This window comes from Molothrus aeneus, chromosome 15, assembly GCF_037042795.1.
Source record: "Molothrus aeneus isolate 106 chromosome 15, BPBGC_Maene_1.0, whole genome shotgun sequence".
NCBI classification, from domain to species: Eukaryota; Metazoa; Chordata; class Aves; order Passeriformes; family Icteridae; genus Molothrus; species Molothrus aeneus.
Genome location: NC_089660.1, coordinates 15,774,037 through 15,795,513, shown reverse-complemented (window position 1 = coordinate 15,795,513; position 21,477 = coordinate 15,774,037). Strand labels below are relative to the sequence as shown.

The following is a 21,477-nucleotide window of genomic DNA, read 5'->3' as shown; positions in this document are numbered from 1 at the left end:
TTGTCAAAACATTGTGACAACGCTTTGCGTGCAGCCAGTTTCTCTGTTCTGCCACCAAAAATTCAGAGCCCTTCACCTTTCTTCACGCATTACAGGAGAAAGCCAAGAAGAGTAAAACTTTTAGGGAGAGAAATGAGTGTGCAAAAGATATAAAAAAGCCCAGCATGAGATTTTCAAACTACTGGGCTCCTCTTCCAGATAGTCCAAACACCACCAGGAACAGTGACCCTCCAGCTGCACAAGCTGAGTTAACGAGGAGCAGGCAGCCAACGAAGGAGGGGAGTAAGACAATAAAGGGAAAGTTTGGGTAAGCCTGACAAAAAGCAAGAGAAAAAAAGAAAAAAGAAGTATAAAAAAAAAGCCAGGAAAAAAAAAAAGCTGCAAACAGGGTTTCTAAAAAAGATAAATTCTTGACAGTGTCTTTTTAAAAGAGAAACTCACAGTGCTTCAGGCAGAGCCCTACCTCTCCAAAAGCCACGCAATCCAGTAGGAAGCAGCAGGTTTTTGAAGGAGCAAATTGCACAGCTGCGGAAGAATTTGCCTTTACTGCCTTCTTTCCAACTCACCTAAGAGAGACTCAATGTCTACCTGGAGGACTAGCAAAACCGAGGAAATTGGTTGGTTCTAGTTAGACTTTTGAGATTTTTTATGCTTGAAGAGAGCCCCTAAAATGTAAACCTGTTTTAGCATTCTTGTACATTAATGTCGTCGTTCTCCCTGCTGACTCCCACAACTTCTGCCACAGACAAGTCAATCAGATTTGGTATATGCCCTGGGACAGGGAAGGGGAGGGCTGGGTTTAAAGCAAACAAGCAACTAAAAAATAATTATGTCAGTGCTCTGCAAGGTGTTGGATCCAAGCTCGGTGGATCTGCTGAAGTCTTCGATCCAAAACACTTGGCAATTTTACTTAAAAAAAGGAAATAAAAAAACCTTAGACCTGTTGAACTTAGAGAAAAGCAAGTGGCAGACCTTGGAGGAAGGGCGACAGCATGTGAGGGTGCAAAAACATCATGTGCTGTAGTTCACCACTTTAGGAGAAATCAGAGTTTTGCTTTGGTTGGTTTTGCTTTTTCTGAAGTGCCGGGGAAAGGCGCTTCCCAAAGGGCGACTTTGGAGTTTACGGGCGCCAAGGTGGAAGCGTGAAGTGAGGACATGCCAAAAACGTCAGGTTTGCATAAACCCTTCTGGAAAAAGTGCACCGTGGTTTTAGGAAAAATGCATATCTACCAAATCTCCACTGACCAGGGGCCACTTGTGCACGCAAAGTTGCATCAATTGGCAGCATCAATGCTGACATTTTTGCCTTCTCCTTCCACCCCCCTCCCCAATTTTTTTTTTTTTTCCTTGGGAGACATAGAGCGCCACTGCATTAGAACGTACAAGAAATGAAAACAGTGAGTACGACTGATATAGATCCATTGACTTTTTATTACAAATGTACTTGATCACTTGGCTTCAAAAAAGTTTAAATCAACCCCTATTTTCTGTACGCCAGTACAAAGTAAAATCTATTTTACAAATTAAATACCTAAAAATTTGACAAAAATATTAAAGTTTGATGGAAAAAACAGTTATAAAAATCTTAAATCCCCTTTTAAGAAGATAAGAGATAACATTCCCTCCCAACCCCCACAGTCCTGTTATACAATATTAATAGTCATTTTTTTAGAATAGGTAGGTATGTTATATCTTGCTGTTAGCATACAAGTCACTCTAATAGCTTTATCTGTATATACTCCAGTTAGTGCATGAATGTCATCTGATTGAATATAATCAACTATCTTTAACTGATCCCTAATTTACATTTCATAGCTTGCATAGTTTGAAGGGACAAAGGTTACACTACAGCTAATCATAAAAAAAGGTGGTTACAGTGCTATTTTTAAAGGCAACAAAGTAATTGCTCCCAAAAAAAAAAACCAACCCAAACCCAAAACTAAACGAAAAAAAAGAAGTTACCGGTCGGCTCTGAGCAGGGGTTAAATCCCCGGCAGCAGCTCTGCCTGGCTCACGGGATGGGCTCTGCGCCCGCCCGCTGCCCCCTCTGCGCTTCCCCCAGTCCCGGGACAGGTCGGGAGCCGCTCTCCCAGCAGCGCTGCGCCCAGCGCATTTCAACCCCTGCGAGGGATACGCACAAAGTGACACTGTCAAGTATTTCTTTCCTTTTGTTTTTTTGTTTTTCCCAATTGAATTTTCAAAAAACGAAAAGCCCTCCGCCTACGGGCGCGCCCGGCTGGGAGCTCGGAGCGCTCCCGGCACCCGCGGCTCCTGCTCGCCCGCCGATCCCGCCCGGCCCATCCCGGTACCGGGGCTCGGGGGGAACCCCGGAGGGTCCGGCGGGGACCCCCGGCTCCCGGGAAGCTGCTGGCTGCCTCCCGCCGCAGCATCGTAAGCGGGACCGCAAAGAAGAGGCAGGAATCAACAGCGGCTCGTGCTGTTTCTTTTTTTCTTTTTTATTTAAATTCTCAAAGACAGAGCAATTTCATTTTTTTTTGTTTTGTTTTCATTTTAACAAAAAAAATAGAATTTGAATTCGGAGGACATTTCCCCGTTAGCATAAAACCACTTAAAAGGTGGTTGTATTTCAATGGTAAATTACTTGACAGTGTCCCTTTAACTTAAAAATAAAATAATGTCAGTATTGCAATGAATTTCAAGTTTTCTTGCACGTAGTCAATATAAAGTAGCTTTTATCATGCTCTTGGACCTATTCTACAAGACATTTAAAAGCATATCATCAAGGAAAATATAAGGCATACTTCTCAGGAATTAGGTATCTTGGCACATTTGAGCATACTGTCTTTTTTTAAAACAACACATATGGTCAAATATACCTTTCTTCTTCTAACATTAAACAGGGTTTTCTGTACTTTGTTTTAAATACTGAGATATTAGAGCCTTGGTAAAGTACCGAGCACCTCCGGGAAAACAAAAATTAAAACAAAAAAGCGAAAAAATAAATCCAATGAAAACTAAAACAACGAGGAGCAAAATCCCACAAATCTTTACAGTCATTTTAGTCTTTCGTTATCATCATTCATCAAGTCCTTGAACATACAGAACGTGCGTTAAAAGAAGAAAAAACCAAAACGAAACAAAAAAACCAAAGAAACACGCAGAAGAAACCCAAAACGAGACAAAAACTGACCACAAGTTCTCAGCCACTGTTCACAGAACTGCCCGCGGGCCGTTCCAGGCTGTACTGGTTTGACTGGACCCGCGCGGCCCGTGCGCTCCTCCGGTCAGCCGGATCCTGGGCAGGATCCGGGCGGCGCGGGCGAGGAAGACCACGGGAGGAGCCTGCCTCGTTAGCGATGCTCCCAGGAGCCGGCAGGGACGGAAGGACACTCTGCCGTGCTCTCCTCGCCTCCCGCTACTTATTGCAGGGAACGCACCGCGGCGGCGTTGGAACTACGGGCGCCGGAGCGCGTCCGTCGGCAGCGCGACAACTTTGGGGAGGGCAGCGAACAGCAGGACCGAGACAATCAATCAAGTAGCAAAAAAACAACCAAAGCAATTAAATTCCTAACTACGTCTAGCAGCATGGAGAGTGCAGTCCCGACACATCACAGTTGAAGTACAATAATCGCTGGAACTGCCCATCCAGAGCCTCCGATTCAGAAGCAGGTTATCAGACACATGTTTACATGCAATTGAGAACCATTTCAAATGTCACATTACGCAATCTGAAAAGCTTATTTCACTACTGGGAAATAGGAAAAGTGCACATTAAAGCAATTTTAAACATTTCCAGTGATTGTTTAAAAAGAAACAGAAACACCTCGCTACCAGCGGCTCGTGTTTAACTTTCTGTGAACACTAACAGCAAACTTCTTTCAAGGGCAATAATGCATGGTACAATGGAAACAGCTTGTTTTGACACTTACAGTACATCTCAAAAAAAACCCCAAAAAACAAACCAACAAAATAAAAACCCCAAGAAGAAAAAGGGAATTATAATTTCAACTGGGAATAAAATGACAGCAGGAAATCAAATTCTTTAAAACAAGCTTTTTTTTTGTTTTCTCCCCACCCTTCAGAAACTCCATCCTTGCCCCTCGGTAAAGAAGCGCTGGCAGCTCCTGCTCGCACAGGAGCAGCTCAGGTCTACCTGACCCCTAACTCAGCCAAGACCATTCAGCAAAATGATTGCATTCCCAAAAAACTTCTGAGTGGAACAAGATTCTAGTTTCTCTGAAATGCTCTCTACTGAATTCCAGCCAAGAAAAGAAAAGAAAAGAAAAAACAAAAAATAAAGTTTTGTTTTCACTGTTTAAGGCATCTTTTTTTTTATAACATTTTCTCTTCACTCGCAATGATGATAGTCATGCAGCAGTTTAATGATAAAAATATATTAATATTTTACTATACAGCAGCAAGAAGTTAGTCAATTAAAAGCACACCAACTTTTTTTTTTTAAAGAAAAAAAAAACATAACTGAAAAACAACGAAGACAACCTGTAAAAGTCTATTATTATTCTTCTTATTATTACAAACGATTTCAATTTGGAGAACACACCTGGACAGATTAGTGTTCTGACAAATCTGTGTTTCCCTAGCCTAGGCTTCGAGCAGAGCCCGCGCCTGGCGGGAGCTGGGACGGGGAGGGCAGGGCACGGCCAGGCTGGCCAGGTATGTAGCCAGTAATAATAACTAGCACCACAGCTACATGGAAATCCATGACGGACACACACCGGCTTGGCTTTCACTGTCCAACCAAACTCCGACCCCCATGGCTCAGTGGGATCACGCTGCCCTCGCTGCACTGCTTCCTAACAGGCCTACGGAAGTGAACAGGGATCAAAGCATCGGTCCGGACCTCACACGAGTTCAGGAGATAGTGCTAGTGCCAGTGGCCACAAGGAAAGACTCGCTACCTGCTGTCCAAAAACAGGTGGACTGGAAACCGCTGCACGTCAGGTTAAGTACTTTAAGTACACAGAATAAAAAAAATATATTATGAACAATACAAGTACATCTCATATACACAATAATGACAATACGCCTACTCAGTTGTAAACCAAACAGGTGCAGAAAAAAAAATATTATGGGAGGAAATTCTTTACTTTTCGGGTTTTTTTTTTCTCTCTCTCTCTTTTTTTTTTCTTTTCCTCTTTTCTTTTTTTTTTTTTTTTTTACTATTTGAATAACTTTGGTTCAAACGTAAAAATCACAAGTTAGCAAATTTCATTTAAATGCCTTTTTTAATAATTTTTCTTCATGTTCACAGAAGTTTCACTGACCATTTTTATATGTTTAAGGTCCAGATGCAATGCATATTGTATAAAAGAGAGCACTTATTGTTTACCTTGCATGAATTAAACCTACGTACCTTTTAACTCTACAAACTTCTGCATAACATTTAGACAAAGCTCAGACACACAGCATGCCTAGCCCTCATATATATATACACATCTCTAATCACAGGTATATAGGGTGTCAAATATACTATAGTAACCTCCATGTAAGGTTCGAAATTTGGTAACAAAATGAGAAGAAAAAACTAAAAATATTATTTTACGTGTTCTAAAATATCTCTTTTTTTGTGCTAAAGTCAAATGTTAGCTCAACATGAAAAGGACTTTTTTTTTATATAATTCAGCAATATTATAATCTTGACCATTTTTGCAAACACTTTTAATAATAATAGCTTAAACGTGTACAAAAGTTCTCGGTTAATTAGGGAAATAAACACTCAGTTCTTTATATTTTTAATCAAGTAGGAAACACAGTTCATATATAATGTTATTACTTTTTTTGACTCTTTTTTTTTTGTGTGTTTTGTTTTTTTTGTTTTTTTTTTTTGGTTTTTTTTTTGTTTTGTTTTGTTTTTTTTTTTAGCAGCTGCTTACTGTTTGATACGGTGGGTAAAGTGGAGGAACATCCAGCGATGGGTGGCGGGTCTGAGGCGCTGCTGCTGCCGGGCGGCGGGGGGGGCGCCGGGCGGGCGGCGCGGCCGGGGGGGCTCCGGGCGGAGGGGGGGCTCCGGGCCGCCGCCCCCGCGCCCCGCCGCCCGCCCGCCCTCCCGCCGGCGGCGGGGCCAGTCCGCGTCCCGGGGGGCGGGCGGTCAGTCCTCCTCGGGCTCCTCGGCCTGCAGCAGCGCGCCGGGCGGCCCGGCGGCGGCCGCCTCGGCCTCGGGGGGCGGCTCGGCGCCCACGGCGGGGGCGGCGGCGGCGGCGGCGCGCTTGTCCCGCTGCTTCTCCTGGATCTTCTTCATCTCGTCCGAGTACTTGCAGAAGGTGTGGCCGAACTTGGCCCAGACCTTGTAGGGGACGGTGATGGAGTTGCGGTAGGTGGGCTTCACCTCGCTCACCCGCATGAACACGCCGTACTTGTTGGAACCCACGTCGAAGAAGAAACGCTTGTTGTCCACAGTCAAGGAGGTGCCCTCGGGCAGCTCGGCCGGCTCCTCCTCCACGCCGTAGTCGTCGATGAGCTTGGCCAGGGCGTCGCGGAACTCGATGAGGCCCTGTGCGGGCAGCGCGATGGTCTGGCCCTGCGTGGAGCCCAGCCCCGGGCCGCGGTTCACGGTCTGGCGGACGCGCAGGAAGCGCCCGCGCTGGTTCTCCTTCAGATCCATGTAGTACTTGCGGTTCTCCCGCACCAGGAACTCGCTCTTCAGCGCCCGCCGGGGCTCGTCGGCCGCCTGCGCCAGCTCGGGGGGCTGGCTGGGCCCCAGCTGCGCGTAGTGCTCGATGAAGTCGCCCAGGTAGTCGCGGAACTCGACGGCCACCGACATGGAGAGGGTCAGGCGGCTCTTGTTGCCGCCCGCGCCCACCTCGGCGATCTTGAGGAAGCGGCCCTTGGCGTTCTGCTTCACGTCCAGGTAGAAGCGCTTGTTCTGGATGTCCACCCGCTTGGAGGCCAGCTCCTGCGTCTCGTGCTGCAGCCCGCCGCCCGGGCCCCCGCCGCCGCCGCCGCCGCCGCCCGGGCCGCCGCCGCCCGCGCCCGGCCCCCCGGCGCCCGCCGCGCCCCCGCCGCCGCCGCCCTGCTCGCTGCCGCTGTCTCTGTCCGCCATGATGCCGCCGCCGCTCCGCCGCCGCCGCCGCTCGGGCCTCGCCCGCCGCTGCTCGCCCCGGCGCGGCCGCCCCCGCGCCGCCGCCGCCTCCTCCGCCGCCGCCGCCTCCTCGGCCGCCCCCGGCCGCCGCCGCCGCCGCCGCCGCCTCCTCCTCCTCCCGCCGCCGCCGCCGCCGCCGCTGCTGCAACAGCCCCCGCGGCCACCAGCCGGCCGCGCTCTCGCGAGATCTGCCGGAGCGAGGAGAGGGCGCGGGAAGGCGGCAGAGAGCGGCCCCCGCCGCCGGCCGCCCCGGCGAGCACGGCGGCAGTGCCGCGCCGCCGAGCGGCCGCCGGGGGTACTGCAGCTGCGCGCTCCCTCCGCGCACCGGCGGCGCCGCGGCCGAGCCCCGCTCCGGGCGGCACCGGCACCGCCCGGCACCGCCGCTGGCCCCGCCGCTGGGCCCGCCGCACCCGCGCTCCCGCACCCGGGGGGCAGCCCGCGGGGCCCGGGAGAGCCGCCGGGTTCGTGCTCCCCGCAGCGAACCGTACGGGAGAACGCTGAGCAGCGGGCCCTCCTCCCGGCTGGGATGCCCGGGATGCCCGGGATGCACGGGTGGGATGTGTGTTTATTCGGGGTTGATGATGAAGTGAATTAATTGGCCTATGGCGTGGCGCGGGGCTTGGAGGCTCGGGAGCGCCGCGGGGATGCGGACCGGGGGGATCGGGCGTCCCCCCGCAGCGGGGGTTTGGAGGTGGGGCTTGGAGGTGGGATTTTGGAGGCTTGGAGGTGGGATTTTGGAGGCTTGGAGGTGGGATTTTGGAGGCTTGGAGGTGGGATTTTGAGGTCTGGGGGTGGGTTTTGGAGGAGATGCTTTAGCTTCTAGTCCTTGTTTCCAAACCCTCAATTTTAAGCCAGCTCCAGCCCAAGTAAGGATGTTTTCTCCTGATGCTGCTGGCCAGGAAGCAAACTGATAGGATTGCTCTGGGTAGAAATCTGTTCCCTGCCTGATGCTTCCAGGACTGCTGACTTCTGGGGAAGGTATGGATGTCCCTCTAGCATCCCAAAACCCCCTGCAAGTGTTGCACAAAGAGTGGTGCTATGAGGTGAATTTTGGGGTGGCCTGTGGAATACGCTTGGCACGCAAATGACTTTCTGAGGAGACAGGGAGTGAACTGCTGAGACATCTTGTTGCGTTAGAGGATGCTCAGATATCCCAGGAGGAACCCCCAGCCTGCCCCATGGCTGTGGTTAAAGCCGTGGTGATGGTGACTCCATGGGTAATAAAAAAAATACACAGAGAAACAGTTTCCTTTTGCCACAGAAACAATATTTCAGCGCTGGCTGAGCTGCCGCTTGCCAGCTGTCAGAAAGCCCTGAGTGCTGGGGATGTGCTGTGCTCTCCGTGGATGCTGGGTTTGATTTTCAGCCTGCCTGAAGTGTCCTGGGTGTTTCCTGGGTGTCCAGGTTGGCATCCCCACGCTGCCCCCATGGCAGGCTGCACGCTGGTGCTTTGGCAGTCCCTCTCTCTTGATTTGCTCTTTTTATCTTCAAGTCAAATGACATCAAACAAGCTAACCCGCGGCCTGTTGCTGTCACCAGCAGGTGTCCTTATGGATGAACCACGCTTTATCCATGTGGTACAAGTGGGAAGTGCAGGAGGAGTTGTGTTTGTGCCCTTGTGGCTGGTCTGTCTCTGACTGGGCTGCAGTGAAAATCGCTGGTGCTGAGGATGCTGGCCAGCACAGAGGTTATTTTTTCTCCCCAGCACAGGCCAGAGGTTATTTTTCAGGAGTGGATGCACTCCAAGTGGATACCAACAATCCTGGGAACAACCTGGCAGTGTTGGTGCTTTGGGGGATGATGTTTTGTGGGATTCTGCTTGCCCAGCATGTTTCAGCGTTGGAAGTCACAGCCACTACCTAATGCTCTGATTTTGTGCCTGAATTTGGCTTGGATAAGGCATTTGCTTATTGAAGTAAACAAAACAAAGGCAAAAAAGTGTTTTTCTTCCCCAAAGAAAATCTTTTCATTGGGAGCTCTACCACAGCAGCCCACCCTGGGGGACCCACAGGAACTTAAATTGATCTGCCCAATGCTAAAACAAGATCATGTGGCTAAGACAAGCTTGGGATGGCTGCTGAATGAGGCAAGGTGCAAAATAGGATGGACCAGGGTGATGGATAAGTGCAGGAGCCAGGGGAGTCTCTCCAGACGTTGTCCAGGTTTGGACTGGGATCTTGCAGGGAGCTCCTGGTCCCAGGCTGCCTGTCCTGGCTGCTATCAGTGGCTCCCATATGGTTATCAGGCTGCACACTCTGCTGCCTCCATGGCTTCTGCTGAAACCCCTCCCAGACCTCTTTGCTCTGAAAATCAGAAATCTTTTCATCTCCAGCCCCACAACTCTCAGTTTGGAGATTTCACAAGATTTTCTAACAGCTTTTCTCCTTCCATGTGTCTCTCAGTGGCAATTATACCCCCTTCAGCCCTGTTCTGATAGCCTAAATGAGACCAAATTCAGGTAGCTTCCTCTCATAAGATAATCCTCCTTTCTTTGACTATTGTAGTCATTTTCCACACCAGTTTCAGTTCCTTGGAAAGATAAGGGAAAATATTTTCAGAGCTGTGGCTGGGATTTCAGGCTTAAGATCAACGGGCCTTTTGTTTTGAAATCCAATTCAGTGCGCTTTTAAGAACATATCTGATCATTACAGTGAGCATCTCAAAGTTTGGAGCCCCAGCCTGTAATCCAGCTACGAAACAACAACTCTGCTGACTCCGAGAACTTGTACAAACATTTATAATCAACAGGAGGCAAGCTAAGAGCCATTCAAACAAGAGATAAGATTAGTAGCTGAAGTGGCTGGGCTGCAATTGTTATTGTGCAAGTTAAAGAAAAGGCTGTCACACTCAGAGGATATTGCCAAGCAAGATTCATTTGAGTCGCCGAGTCATTCTTCTCTCACCCGCTGTCTGAATTCTCCTGCAGATCTGCTCAGGCTGTTGGGTGATCTGCTGGGTTAGGAGGTGACTGAGTTTAGACTTTTTTCCGAGTTGTGTCATATATTTCCCTTGGTCCCATTCTTGTCCAGCACTCCCAGCATGGAAAAGGGGAAAAGGGAAATCAGAGAACTTCCTGTGCTGTGATGGGAGTTGGAGCACTGAAGCACCAAAGCCAAGCTGCTGTTGCCATCTCTTAGATGCAGAGCACTCAGAAAGGCTTTTACAGCCACGGGGGGATGTCTGGGGCTGGGTGAAGGCTCAGAGCAGCCCCTGAACAGGAACCTGTAACAGGATGGTGAAAGCTCCCTTTGCTTTCCATCTGAGTCCTCTTTGGAGCGTGCCTTTGGAGAGAGGAGTTCAGCATGGCTTGTCCAGTGCTGTGGGGCATTGCTCACCCTGTGAACAAGCCCCATCGTGTGCAGCAAACAAGAAACCAGCACACAACATATGAAAGTCATTTAGGAAGATGGGAACGATGAGTGGCGCACACAATAGCGTTGCTATTAGGATCTGTCGATCCTAATTAAAAAAATACTTCTCAATGAAAATTATTTATAAAAAGAAATCACAGTGACCCTAAATCAAATTATTTGTGAATGGTTTTCAGTCTCCCAGATCAGTTAAAACTCCTGTGTTAGTCACTGGACGTCATCCAAGCTACATGCTGAATGAATAACATCCCTGCCAAATTTCATTTTTTTTTCACCCTCACCCAGTTTGGCACAGGACAGTTAAAGTCATTTTTCTAAATATCTTTCAGAACATCAAGTGACTGTAAAATAACAATGGGAAAGCTTGGCCACGGACAACTGCAGCCCTCCAGTTGGAACCGCTTCTCTCCGAGAGAGCAGCTCCACTCCCTTTGATGATCTGTTCTGGGGCAGCACCCAGGCAAGGATTCCTCCACGGGGGAACTGGAGGGTCACTGCCTGAGGGATAACCCTGCCAGGGAGCCTGGCTTCCAGCTGTTCCAGAGTGGGGCAGGGCTGCATCCAGACTGGCCCTGGGTACAGGGTTGGTGCCTTTTTGGCCACCTGCTGGAGGGTGACATCCCGAGGACATGTCAGCCATTCCTTGTCCACAGCGGCAGTTTCCATGGTGAGCGGTAACGCCGCCGCTTTTGCTCACTCTTCAGAAACTAAAAACAAACAAAAAACAAAGAAAGAAAGAAGGAATCAGTGAGTGCACAATGGCAGAACAAGTTCTTGCTTCTTGTGTCTGCAAAGATAAAGGGCTAATTCTTCTAAGCACTATGTGATGTCCTATCCAAGTGAATTAAGTTTGGGATTGTTTTCACCATGGCTTGTTCCAACCCCAGTGTGCTTTCTCTTCTCCTTTGACTGGCCTGCAAGTCCCCCACTGGCCTTTTCTCAGCTGGCTTCCCCCTCATTTGCTCTTTCTGACCATGGAGGTGTTGTCACCTGCAGAGAGCAAGGACCCTCCCCTGTTCTATGTTCTCAGAGACATTAAGAGGGAAGCATGGTTCTCCAGCTCCCCACATAATCCAGGAAGTGCTGGCTGCTCTTCTGTTGAAAGCTAGCAACAAATGGCCACCAAATTCCAATCTTGCTGGTTTTCAGTGAGAACAATTCATAAACCCAGTGCTCTCTGCTCCTTTTCTCCTAAGAGGAGCAAGGACTAGAGCCCAGCATCATGTGCAGCACTTAGCAAAGGCTGTGTCACCTGTGTATGTGACTGTTTCCCAGTATCCAGGTGGCTTCTTTGCCTCCAGTTGAACTGGTGTGATGCCTGGGTGGGCCTCCCCCTTCCCTTCCCTTCCCTTCCCTTCCCTTCCCTTCCCTTCCCTTCCCTTCCCTTCCCTTCCCTTCCCTTCCCTTCCCTTCCCTTCCCTTCCCTTCCCTTCCCTTCCCTTCCCTTCCCTTCCCTTCCCTTCCCTCTTCCCATGCCCATGGCATTGGCTGGGAAGGTGCTCTGTCCACAGGGATGTCCAGGTTGGTGGGCATAGCTGGCTCACAGGCACAGCTGCTCTGGCTCCTGTGACCAGCTGGGTCATCCTTTCATTAAGATGACAGCACCTCCTGTTTTTGCTGTTTGATTCCTCTTGTTTTCATGCTGCCTTGCTGCTGTCTCCAGAGCCCAGATGGTCCTGTTTTTCCTCCAGCCATTACTGCTGGTTCTGGACTTACAGACATGCAGCAAAGCACCTGCCACCCTCTCTGCTCCTGCTTTTCCTTCTGGGCTCATGGACATGCTGGGGGTTGTGGGCTGTGAATTCATGCCCTCAAGGCACATTTTGGGGAAGTGTGCTTTAGGAAGCACTGGCTGACATCGTCTGCAGCATTCTGGGTTTCCCAGCTTGGCCTGATAGAGGTGCATCCCCCTCCTGTTCCACAATGCCTGCTTTATCCTGCCATTCATTTGCAGCCTCTAAAGCAGTTGGGTCACACCAGGTTGGGTCCCTAATGTGCCCAAGAGCAGCTGGTGCAGGGTCCCAAAGGAGAAAAGGGTGGGAGAAAGCAGAGAGAAGTCTTGGCTCTAGAGACTCCTGGTATGAGTGCGCCTCGGACCTCCACACCTCCTCCTCCTGCCAGGGGAGATTTCTGGCCATTTGCAACTTCTGGTTTTGAGGTTAATACTTCAGCCCCTCTCCAATGCAGCTTTTTGCAGGCTGTGAATCTTTCTCAGATTACTTTAAAGCCCCTTTCCTTAAAAAGTATGTGATGATGTTGGAATAGATCTTTTACAATCTGTTCCCAGGGAGCAAGGGTGCTCTTAGAGCTGGTGTGAAATGGGCTGACTGCTTCCATGTGGGGCCAAAGAAACCCCAAACATCTGTGAGGACAAGAAGGAAGATACAGAACAAATCATTGTTTGGAAATGAGATTTAGAACAAATCACAGTTTACCAGTTTTGCATCCAAGAGAAGGATGCTTTGACTTTTTCTTTTCCCCAGAAGTTTTTCTCTGAAGATGCTGACCTGACTGTTGCCACTGGGAGAGGATGCAGCGAGTCCTCAGCTCTCAGGTGGGCTGGCTCTAGCCAGCATGACACAGTGCTGTGGTTTGACCCCAAATGGCAGCTCAGCACCATCATCCACTCACTCACTCCCCTCTGATGGGATGGGAGAGAGAATCAGAAGGAGGGAAATGAGACAAACTGGCAGCTGAGATAAAGACAGGGAAAGCAAAAGCTACATGCACCAGGAAAGCAAAGCAAGGAATCTGTTCCCTCCTGCCATTGCAGGCAGGTGTTCAGGCACCCCCAGGACAGCAGAGCTGTGTGGTCTGGGATGAGCTGCATCAAGGAAATACAGGTTGGATATCAGGAAGAAGTTTTTTACAGAAAGGGTGATAAAGTTCTGGAATGGCCTGCCCAGGAGTCCCCATCCCTGGGTGTGTTTGACAAAGCCTGGATGTGGCACTGGGTGCCAGGGTTGAGTTGAGGTGTTGGGGCTGGGTTGGACTCAATGATCTTTAAGGTCTCTTCCAACCCAGTCATTCTGTGAATTCTGTGGATATCCTTTGGGTCAGCGTGGGTCAGCTGTCCTGGCTGTGTCCCCTCCCAGCTCCTTGTGCACCCCCAGCCTGTTTGCTGGTGGGGTGATCTGAGAAGCAGAAAAGGCCTTGGCTCTGTGTAAGTCCTGCTCAGCAATAACAAAAACATCTCTGTGTTATCAGCCACGTTTTCAGCACAAATCCAAAGCACAGCCCCATAGCAGCTACTGGAAAGAAAATTAATTCTACCCCAGCCACAACCAGCACACAGAATCCCAGCTCCCCATCCTCTGTGGGCTTTGGTTTACATGACTCTGAAAGGAAAACTCTCGCAAAACTCACACGAGGAAGAGCAAAGTGCACCTGTGCAGATGGAGCTGTGCAGGGCAGACAGGGGCTCAGATCCCTGGCTGGATTGCAAGTAGCTGATGTTCCTATGGTGGAACTTTTGCTGCATGCAGATAATTGTCCCCCTGGACCCTGCACCCACCTAGTGATTTTAGTGCCCCTGGTTTTGAATCCTCTTTTCCTGTGGTGGTAAAGCAGCAGCCACAAGGCTAATGGATGTATTCAAGACCTGTTCTAGCAGTGTTAAACTCATTGCAGAGCTTCAGGACCTGTCTTTTAGCTCCTGGGGGCAAATGTGTGTGTGTGTGAGTGAGTGAGTGAGTGAATACAGCCCTGCAGGCACAGCTGATACCTAAAGCAGTAATTTCAAGGATGCTACATAAACCCAGGAATAGAGTAATACCTACCTGGAGGAGAGCAGAGGCACTGGAACTTAATTTAAACTCTTCTAACTCCCCTCCCTCCCAATTCTAAGATAAATGGACAAAAACATGCCCTAGGAGCTCTTGTGGAGCCCAACCAGAGATGAGCAGGAAGGAGCCAAAGGCATTTCCACAGCTTGTCTTGCTGTGCAGGAGGCTTGGAGAGGTGTTTGTAAACACCTTTTCTGCTCACAGTGCTCTTGGCCCCTCTCTGGCTCATGGCCAGGCATGGCCCTGCTCCAAGCTTGTTTTGCAGTGTTTCATCCCCTGTGCTTTGCCTTGGTGCTGAGGCTGAGCAGGGGCTTGCCCTGGGAGCAGGTCCATGCTCTCAGAGAGGGTGTGAGCTGCTGTGCCAGTCCAGGAGACAGGAACTGTCCCCTTCAGAGCTGTTTCTGGAGGTGGCTCTGAGCTTTCACACTGGCACTGTGCTTGGTGGTGCTCTGTCTGGGACAGGTGATGTGTCCCATGAGGTTGATCTTTGTCCAGGGCTGGGCCCTGGGGTGGGGCAGGGATCCCCCAGCAGCTGTGAGCTGGACACTGTGTGGGGTGGGCACTGACCCAGGCAGGGCACTGCTGCTGTGCCCAGTGCTGGTGGAGCTGTGCTGATGCTGCTTGACAGGACAGGAACCTGGTTGGGTGCCTGGGATGAAAACACTTTGTTGATTGTAAACAAACCTATTTACTTTGTTGATTGTAAACAAACCTATTTACACAAATACTTCTCAGCCTGGCCTGGAGAATGTGGGAACTTTGGTCCAGGAGAATTTATAGCTTGTATGTTCTGAACTCCTCATTGTGCACACATGAGAACAACCGAGGCATCTCATCTCACCACAGCAGCTGGTGTGGTGGCAAAGCCTGTTCAGAGGAGATACAAGGTGATCTCTGAGTGTGATTTTGTGCAGTGAGGGGTAACAGGGTGAGTGTTTGAAGCCATTCTTCAGGTATTGCAGCACTGCTCTGTCCTTCTGTGGCCCAGCCAGGTGTCCTGCCCCACACCTGGGAGGAGGCATCTGCTGGAGCCGAGTCCCTGTCTTTTCCAGGAGGATAAAGCTGTTCTTTAACTCCAGTGCCTGCCCTGGCAGGAAGTCACAGCTGTCCTTCAAGGAGGATGAAGGTCTCAGCTGTGCTGATCCATGGAGGTATGGCCAGCTTTGCAGTCCTCCTGTGGGAGGTGACAGGGGGGCTGCCACAGGTGGGAGGTGGGTGTGATATCACCCTCTAAAGGTCCAGTTTTCCATAGAGGAAGAGAAAAGCCAACTTGGCTTCTCATTTTAAGCTTTACCAAGAAGAAAAGGGCTGTGGTGAGGGGATATCTAAGGCAGCAGAGTCATTTGTCATTCACAACAAGGTGGTGGGGTTGATTCCTGCCAGCCCTGAGGGGATGAGAGGCCCAGCTCACAACTGCAGAGTCCTGTGAGCCTGACCTGGGTGCTGTGACAAGGAGGAGTCAGGCACTGTTCCTTTTCTGAGTGACTTCCCATGGGCAGCATTAAGAAATGTTGTACTGTAGCAGGGGAAGTCTCAAAGTATCAAAGTTTATTCAGTAATTATTTAACATTTGCCTATATCTCTTTCAGAACTGCTCTGGGGGTGTTTTCTGGAGCATCGTTGTGGCCCTGGGTGGGATTCCTTTCTGTCCTGTTGGGACCTGTCTGGGATTTGGAAACCTGGGATTCCTGCTCTCTGTGGCTTATCCAGAGACTACCATCTCAAAAAAGCTGTCCCAGAACTCATCCCAGTGTTTTGGATTTTGCTGAAGAGATGTTTAATTGAAAACCTCTTAGTCTATAAACCAGACCCTTACCACAGAAGCAACACCTTTTTTCTTTTCCCTCCAAGATGCCATGAGGAAAATGATGGAGGTACTGAGTTTTTCCAGCTCTGGTTTCTCACGGAGTAAATTGGCTGCAGAGTCCACTCTGGCTTGGTGTCAGAGAGGAAAACCTTCACTTTTATGAAGTAATTCCTTGGTCTGCTTTTAGACCCACAGGTCCCAGCTGGGGCTGTGCAATAGCTCTGCAGGAGACTGAAGGATTGAAGGAGCACAGACTGGATCACACCAGGAGGATGAGAAACCCTTGGCTCCCCTAAATCCTGCTGCTGGGGAGAGCAGGAATTGCCTGGTGCCAATACAGAATGCACCCAGCACAGCAAGAAGTTCTTCTCCCTCCCCAGGGGTCATTAGGGGGTTTCAGCCTCTCACAGTGTCTAGAGGAGCTGGTTTGAGGATATTGCTTATGGGAATATTTTGGGAACTCATTAAAAAGAGAATTAGAGACCAACCCTGGTGTGACTGAGATAACATGGTGTGTAAGTGTGCAGGAAACATGAAAATCCTCTCAATAATTAAATTCAATTAATTGTTTTACAGCTGCTCAGCAAACACTATGAGGTTCAGGTGGGGAGATGCAGTGCTGGGATTCCACAGGGTTTGGATGGAGCAAGTAAGAAATTGTGGTGTGTGCAGCACCTGGTTTGTGTTGGAGAGGAAAATTATTTTCAAAGCAGAAACATTGCAAACTGGCTTTGCTGGAGACCTGTGGGACAATGTGCAGGCAGCACAGCCTGTGGGACAGTGTGTACAGAGCACAGCCTGTGGGACAGTGAGCACAGAGCACAGCCTGTGGGACAGTGTGCAGAGCACAGCCTGTGGGACAGTGTGCACAGAGCACAGCCTGTGGGACAGTGTGCAGGCAGCACAGCCTGTGGGACAGTGTGAAAGGAGCACAGCCAGTGAGACAGTGTGTAAGGAGCACAGCCAGTGAGACAGTGTGCACAGAGCACAGCCTGTGGGACAGTGTGCAGAGCACAGCCTGTGGGACAGTGTGCAGAACACAGCCTGTGGGACAGTGTGTACAGAACACAGCCTGTGGGACAGTGTGAAAGGAGCACAGCCTGTGGGACAGTGTGTACAGAACACAGCCTGTGGGGCAGTGAGCACAGAGCACAGCCTGTGGGACAGTGTACAGAACACAGCCTGTGGGACAGTGTGCACAGAGCACAGCCTGTGGGACAGTGAGCACAGAGCACAGCCTGTGGGACAGTGTGTACAGAACACAGCCTGTGGGACAGTGTGTGCAGAGCACAGCCTGTGGGACAGTGTGTACAGAGCACAGCCTGTGGGACAGTGTGTGCAGAGCACGGCCTGTGGGACAGTGTGTACAGAACACAGCCTGTGGGACAGTGTGTACAGAGCACAGCCTGTGGGACAGTGAGCACAGAGCACAGCCTGTGGGACAGTGTGTACAGAACACAGCCTGTGGGACAGTGAGCACAGAGCACAGCCTGTGGGACAGTGTGAAAGGAGCACAGCCTGTGGGACAGTGTGCAGAGCACAGCCTGTGGGACAGTGTACAGAGCACAGCCTGTGGGACAGTGAGCACAGAGCACAGCCTGTGGGACAGTGTGAAAGGAGCACAGCCTGTGGGACAGTGTGAAAGGAGCACAGCCTGTGGGACAGTGTGCACAGAGCACAGCCTGTGGGACAGTGTGAAAGGAGCACAGCCTGTGGGACAGTGTGAAAGGAGCACAGCCTGTGGGACAGTGTGCACAGAGCACAGCCTGTGGGACAGTGAGCAGGGAGCACAGCCTGTGGGACAGTGTGCAGGGAGCACAGCCTGTGGGACAGTGTGCAGGGAGCACAGCCTGTGGGACAGTGTGTACAGAGCACAGCCTGTGGGACAGTGTGAAAGGAGCACAGCCTGTGGAACAGTGAGCACAGAGCACAGCCTGTGGGACAGTGAGCACAGAGCACAGCCTGTGGGACAGTGTGAAAGGAGCACAGCCTGTGGGACAGTGTGCACAGAGCACAGCCTGTGGGACAGTGTGCAGTGTGCAGGCAGCACAGCAGCCACAGAGCCTTGTTCTGGGGAAAGCAATGCATGGGGCTGGGAAGGAAAGGGGCTCTGGCCCCTGTCAGAGAGGGTTAATTCTGCATCTCAGCATGAAGGGCCTGACAGCAAATTGCATCATAAAACAGCTGCCTTAATAAGACAGAATAAAAAGAAGGATCTATAATGGCTTGAGGAACCAAAAAGGAAGAACTTCTCTCCAGGGAAGGGATATGTGCAGTACTGGGGAAAATCCATCCTGGGTCCACCCCACGCTGCACAAATGCAGAGTGCTCTGCATCTGAAGGGGCAGGAGGCTTACTTGTCCTTGATATTTCTCTTTTTACTCTGCCTTGTTTAAACAGATATTTTATGAAGCCTTTTGCTGTTGGGCATTTCTCACTGGAGAGACTGGAGAGACCCCCATACCACCTCCTTCCCCACCCAGTCCAGGGAGTGTCCCCAAGGAAATGGGTGTGCTTGTTGGGGGAGTAGGGACACACTGCTCCCCTCAGAGCAGAGCCAAGGCTCCTGCTGCCTCCCTGGCCATGCCCAGCCTGGGGAAACAAGAGGGTTGGTCCAGACCCCTGCTCTGAAGTGCCTCACTCAGGTCCCCACTGCTTCCCTGCGTGAAGAAGCAGTGACTCCTGGAAGGGAACAGCAGTGCTGTGTGTTGTGTCATGGGCAGCCAGCATTACCCCACGAGCTGGGGGCTCAGAAACAGCCATGCCAGACTGGGTAGAGCTCACATATCCCAGAGTCTCAGGGTCCTGGCAGGGGCAGTGGGATGGGAGCCCTGGGATGCTCCTGGCTGGTGCCTGCTTGCACCATGACTGTTGTTAGCACTGGGTCAGGGTGACCACTGGGCTCAGCCTCACCAACCCCAGACAATGAAGGACCCCTGTGCCCATGCTGTGTGCTCTCCTGGGGGTACACCACCTCCTGGGGAGGAAAGACCACCTGGCTATTCACCCTCAGCCTCCCAAGCTGCTCTATCGGGCCCCTGCCCTGTGTGACATGCCCCACCGAGGGGACTTTGGCTCTGTCACCTTTGTACCTGCCCTCCAGGTAGTTTTTAGCCATTAACTCAGCCCTAAACTTCCTCTCAGACAGACTAACCAAGACCACCTCCCATCATCCCTCCTTTTAGTGCCCCTGTCCCCACCCCAATGAGTCTGTGTGTGTGATCCAGCCTTCAGGAGAGGGGACAGAGGCAGGAGCAGCACCCCTGGGGCCTCCTGGGGCAGGTAAGGCAGGTGATGTCAGTGCCCCTCACTCCTGCAGCAAGCAGAGCCTCCCACTGAAGCCTCTGTCTTGTCAGAGCTGGCCTGGCATCCTTCCTCTCGGGGTCTCTGCTGCTCACAGTGACCCCCAGATGTGTCAGAAAGTCTCTTTTTCCAGCCCAGTGCTCGAAGAAGGAGTCAGAGCTCTTCAGTTCTCACTCTCAAGGTTGTTCATTGTTCCTTATCTATAAAATTCTTCTCCTGTCCAGCCGAGGTCCTCTCAGCAGGTCAGACAGAGGCACTCTGCCTGCCCCCGGGGCAGTGTTATCTTTTTATACTGAAAACTACCTGTACAATATTTATAATTCCTTTCCAATACCTATCACCTATGTTAGACAGTGAGCTTCTACTCTAAACTAATCCAAAAGTGCCAACATCACAGCAGAAGATGGAGGAGGCCAAGAAGAAGAAGGAGAAAGGCTGGACATGCCCAGATCTCTCCATCTTGCCCCCTGAACCCCCATTCTAAAAACCCCAAAAATCTATTTTTTCACCCCGTGATAAATTCACTGTCATTCTGCTTAAACTGTCATGGCTTGCAGATCTTCATCTAAGGTGGGTAAATTGCTCCATGGGTCACAATCAAAACCACAGGGGCATCTTGGGCTCTGTGCCAGGGTCTCTGAGCCCCCTGGCAGGGGTCTTGGCACTCCAGGACAGCCAGAGGGATGTCCTGAGTTCTGACACTTCCCAGGGGATAAATTTTGGGTGAGGAAATCCAAATTGCTGTTAATCTCAGGGTTAATCTCAGTGCAGATGCACGTGGTGCTGCCTGTGTCCTGAGCTCCAGGCAGGATGTGCTCAGCAAAGGGCTGAGGAGGGAAAGCCTGGGAAGGCAGCGTGGCCTTGGGTGCTTGGGAGAGTCTGGAGGTGCCCAGGAGGGAGGATCCAGCACGTGCACGTGTGTGCCCACGGATCACACAGGGAGATGCAGCAGATGAGCTGCCTCGCTCGATTTGTAACCTCCCACTGCTGTTGCACAGGCTTTGCAAGGAGGAGAAGGAGCTGAAAATGGAGCTGAAAATGGAAACTTGAGGCTCAGATGCTTGGAGGGGCTCAGGAGCCCGACTGAACCCATCACTCCCCAGGGAAGCAAGAGCTTCTGCTCCTCCTGGGCCCTGTGTCTTGCTCGGCACAGAGTGAGACATTCATGCTCCACCTTGGAGCAAAAGTCATTTTCATTAACTTATTGAGGAAAGGAGACATAAAGACACAATTTAATTGCAAACCACAAGACTCCAGTGTAAGATGAAGTGAGGAAAGAATAAGGGAGGAAAAGGAAAACCAACTTGGTCTTATTTTTTAATTTGCACCCCTTTAGCTGGCTGAAGGAGAGCTGGGTGAGGACATGGCAGTGCCCTGGTGTTCCCTGGTGGGTGGGATCCAGCATTCAGCATCTGGCTACCTGAAAGCTGCTTTGGACAGTCCCAGTGGCTGCAGGATGAGAGCCTGGTGTGCAGGGAGCCTTGGACACCTGTCCTGTGGATTTCCTGCCTGGATTCAGCACCTGCTGCCCTGGGTGTTTCTTTTGGAGAGTGCAGGATGTTCTTGGGAAGTGCATGGTAACAGGAGAGCACAAGGAGAGCAAACAGGGCTCCTCTTCAGCCCCTCACATGCAGCAGCCTGGAACAGCCTACCACTGGCCTCATCCCAGCTCTCCTTGCAAAGGGCGGGATGGAAAGGTGAGGGATGAGGCTCCAGAACCCCTTCAATCCCCCTGGCTTCTTGCTGAAACTGCTAATTAAAGAGCCCATTTCACCAAACGATTTTTTTCTGATGTGAAAACTTTTCCATAAGGAGCTAGTCCTGAATCCACCAACTCATTTCACATTTATTTTAAATCTCAGCCTTATATTGTGTAGTTTCCTCCAGGGCTTGATTATCTTCTCAGTAAAAGCTCTGTTGTTCTGGTTTGTGGGACCTATATTTAGCCTTGCCCTAAGGTCTGTGCACCTCTCAGTACAGGGCTCAGATGCTGCCACCCGAGCTCCTGGGCTTTCCTATTTATTTGGATCTATTAAACAAGTTACCATTTCTGTAATATCAAGGGCATTTTCCAGCCACAGGCTGCCTACAGGCAGTAACTTGTTGCTGCAGAAATGGTCTCCTGGATCTCAGAAGTAATTTGGAGAGGGT

At 50.7% G+C, this 21,477-nt stretch overlaps 2 protein-coding genes and 1 long non-coding RNA gene across 4 annotated transcripts in view; 1 reads left to right on the top strand and 2 right to left on the bottom strand.

Moving 5' to 3' along the window:
- The window catches only part of CYSTM1 (cysteine rich transmembrane module containing 1), a 67,195-nt gene extending 61,293 nt beyond the window's left edge, over positions 1–5,902 (bottom strand). The window contains exon 1 of the mRNA XM_066560417.1: positions 5,856–5,902. Within this exon, the coding sequence (XP_066416514.1) occupies positions 5,856–5,887 (32 nt within the window). The 5' untranslated portion in view covers positions 5,888–5,902. The remainder of the gene's footprint in view (positions 1–5,855) is intronic.
- A 168-nt stretch (positions 5,903–6,070) lies between these two features.
- PURA (purine rich element binding protein A) lies at positions 6,071–7,021 on the bottom strand. The gene has a single exon (XM_066560195.1). The coding sequence runs from the start codon at positions 7,019–7,021 to the stop codon at positions 6,071–6,073; it is 951 nt and encodes a 316-aa protein (XP_066416292.1).
- A 526-nt stretch (positions 7,022–7,547) lies between these two features.
- Positions 7,548–16,499, top strand: LOC136563056 (uncharacterized). Of its 2 annotated transcripts, none has more exons than XR_010784596.1 (3): positions 7,548–7,612; positions 15,806–16,090; positions 16,211–16,499. It is a non-coding gene; the product is annotated as an uncharacterized lncRNA (long non-coding RNA). The 2 variants fall into 2 exon arrangements; XR_010784595.1 differs by lacking the exon at positions 7,548–7,612 and adding an exon at positions 13,469–15,367.
- Positions 16,500–21,477: the final 4,978 nt, after the last annotated feature.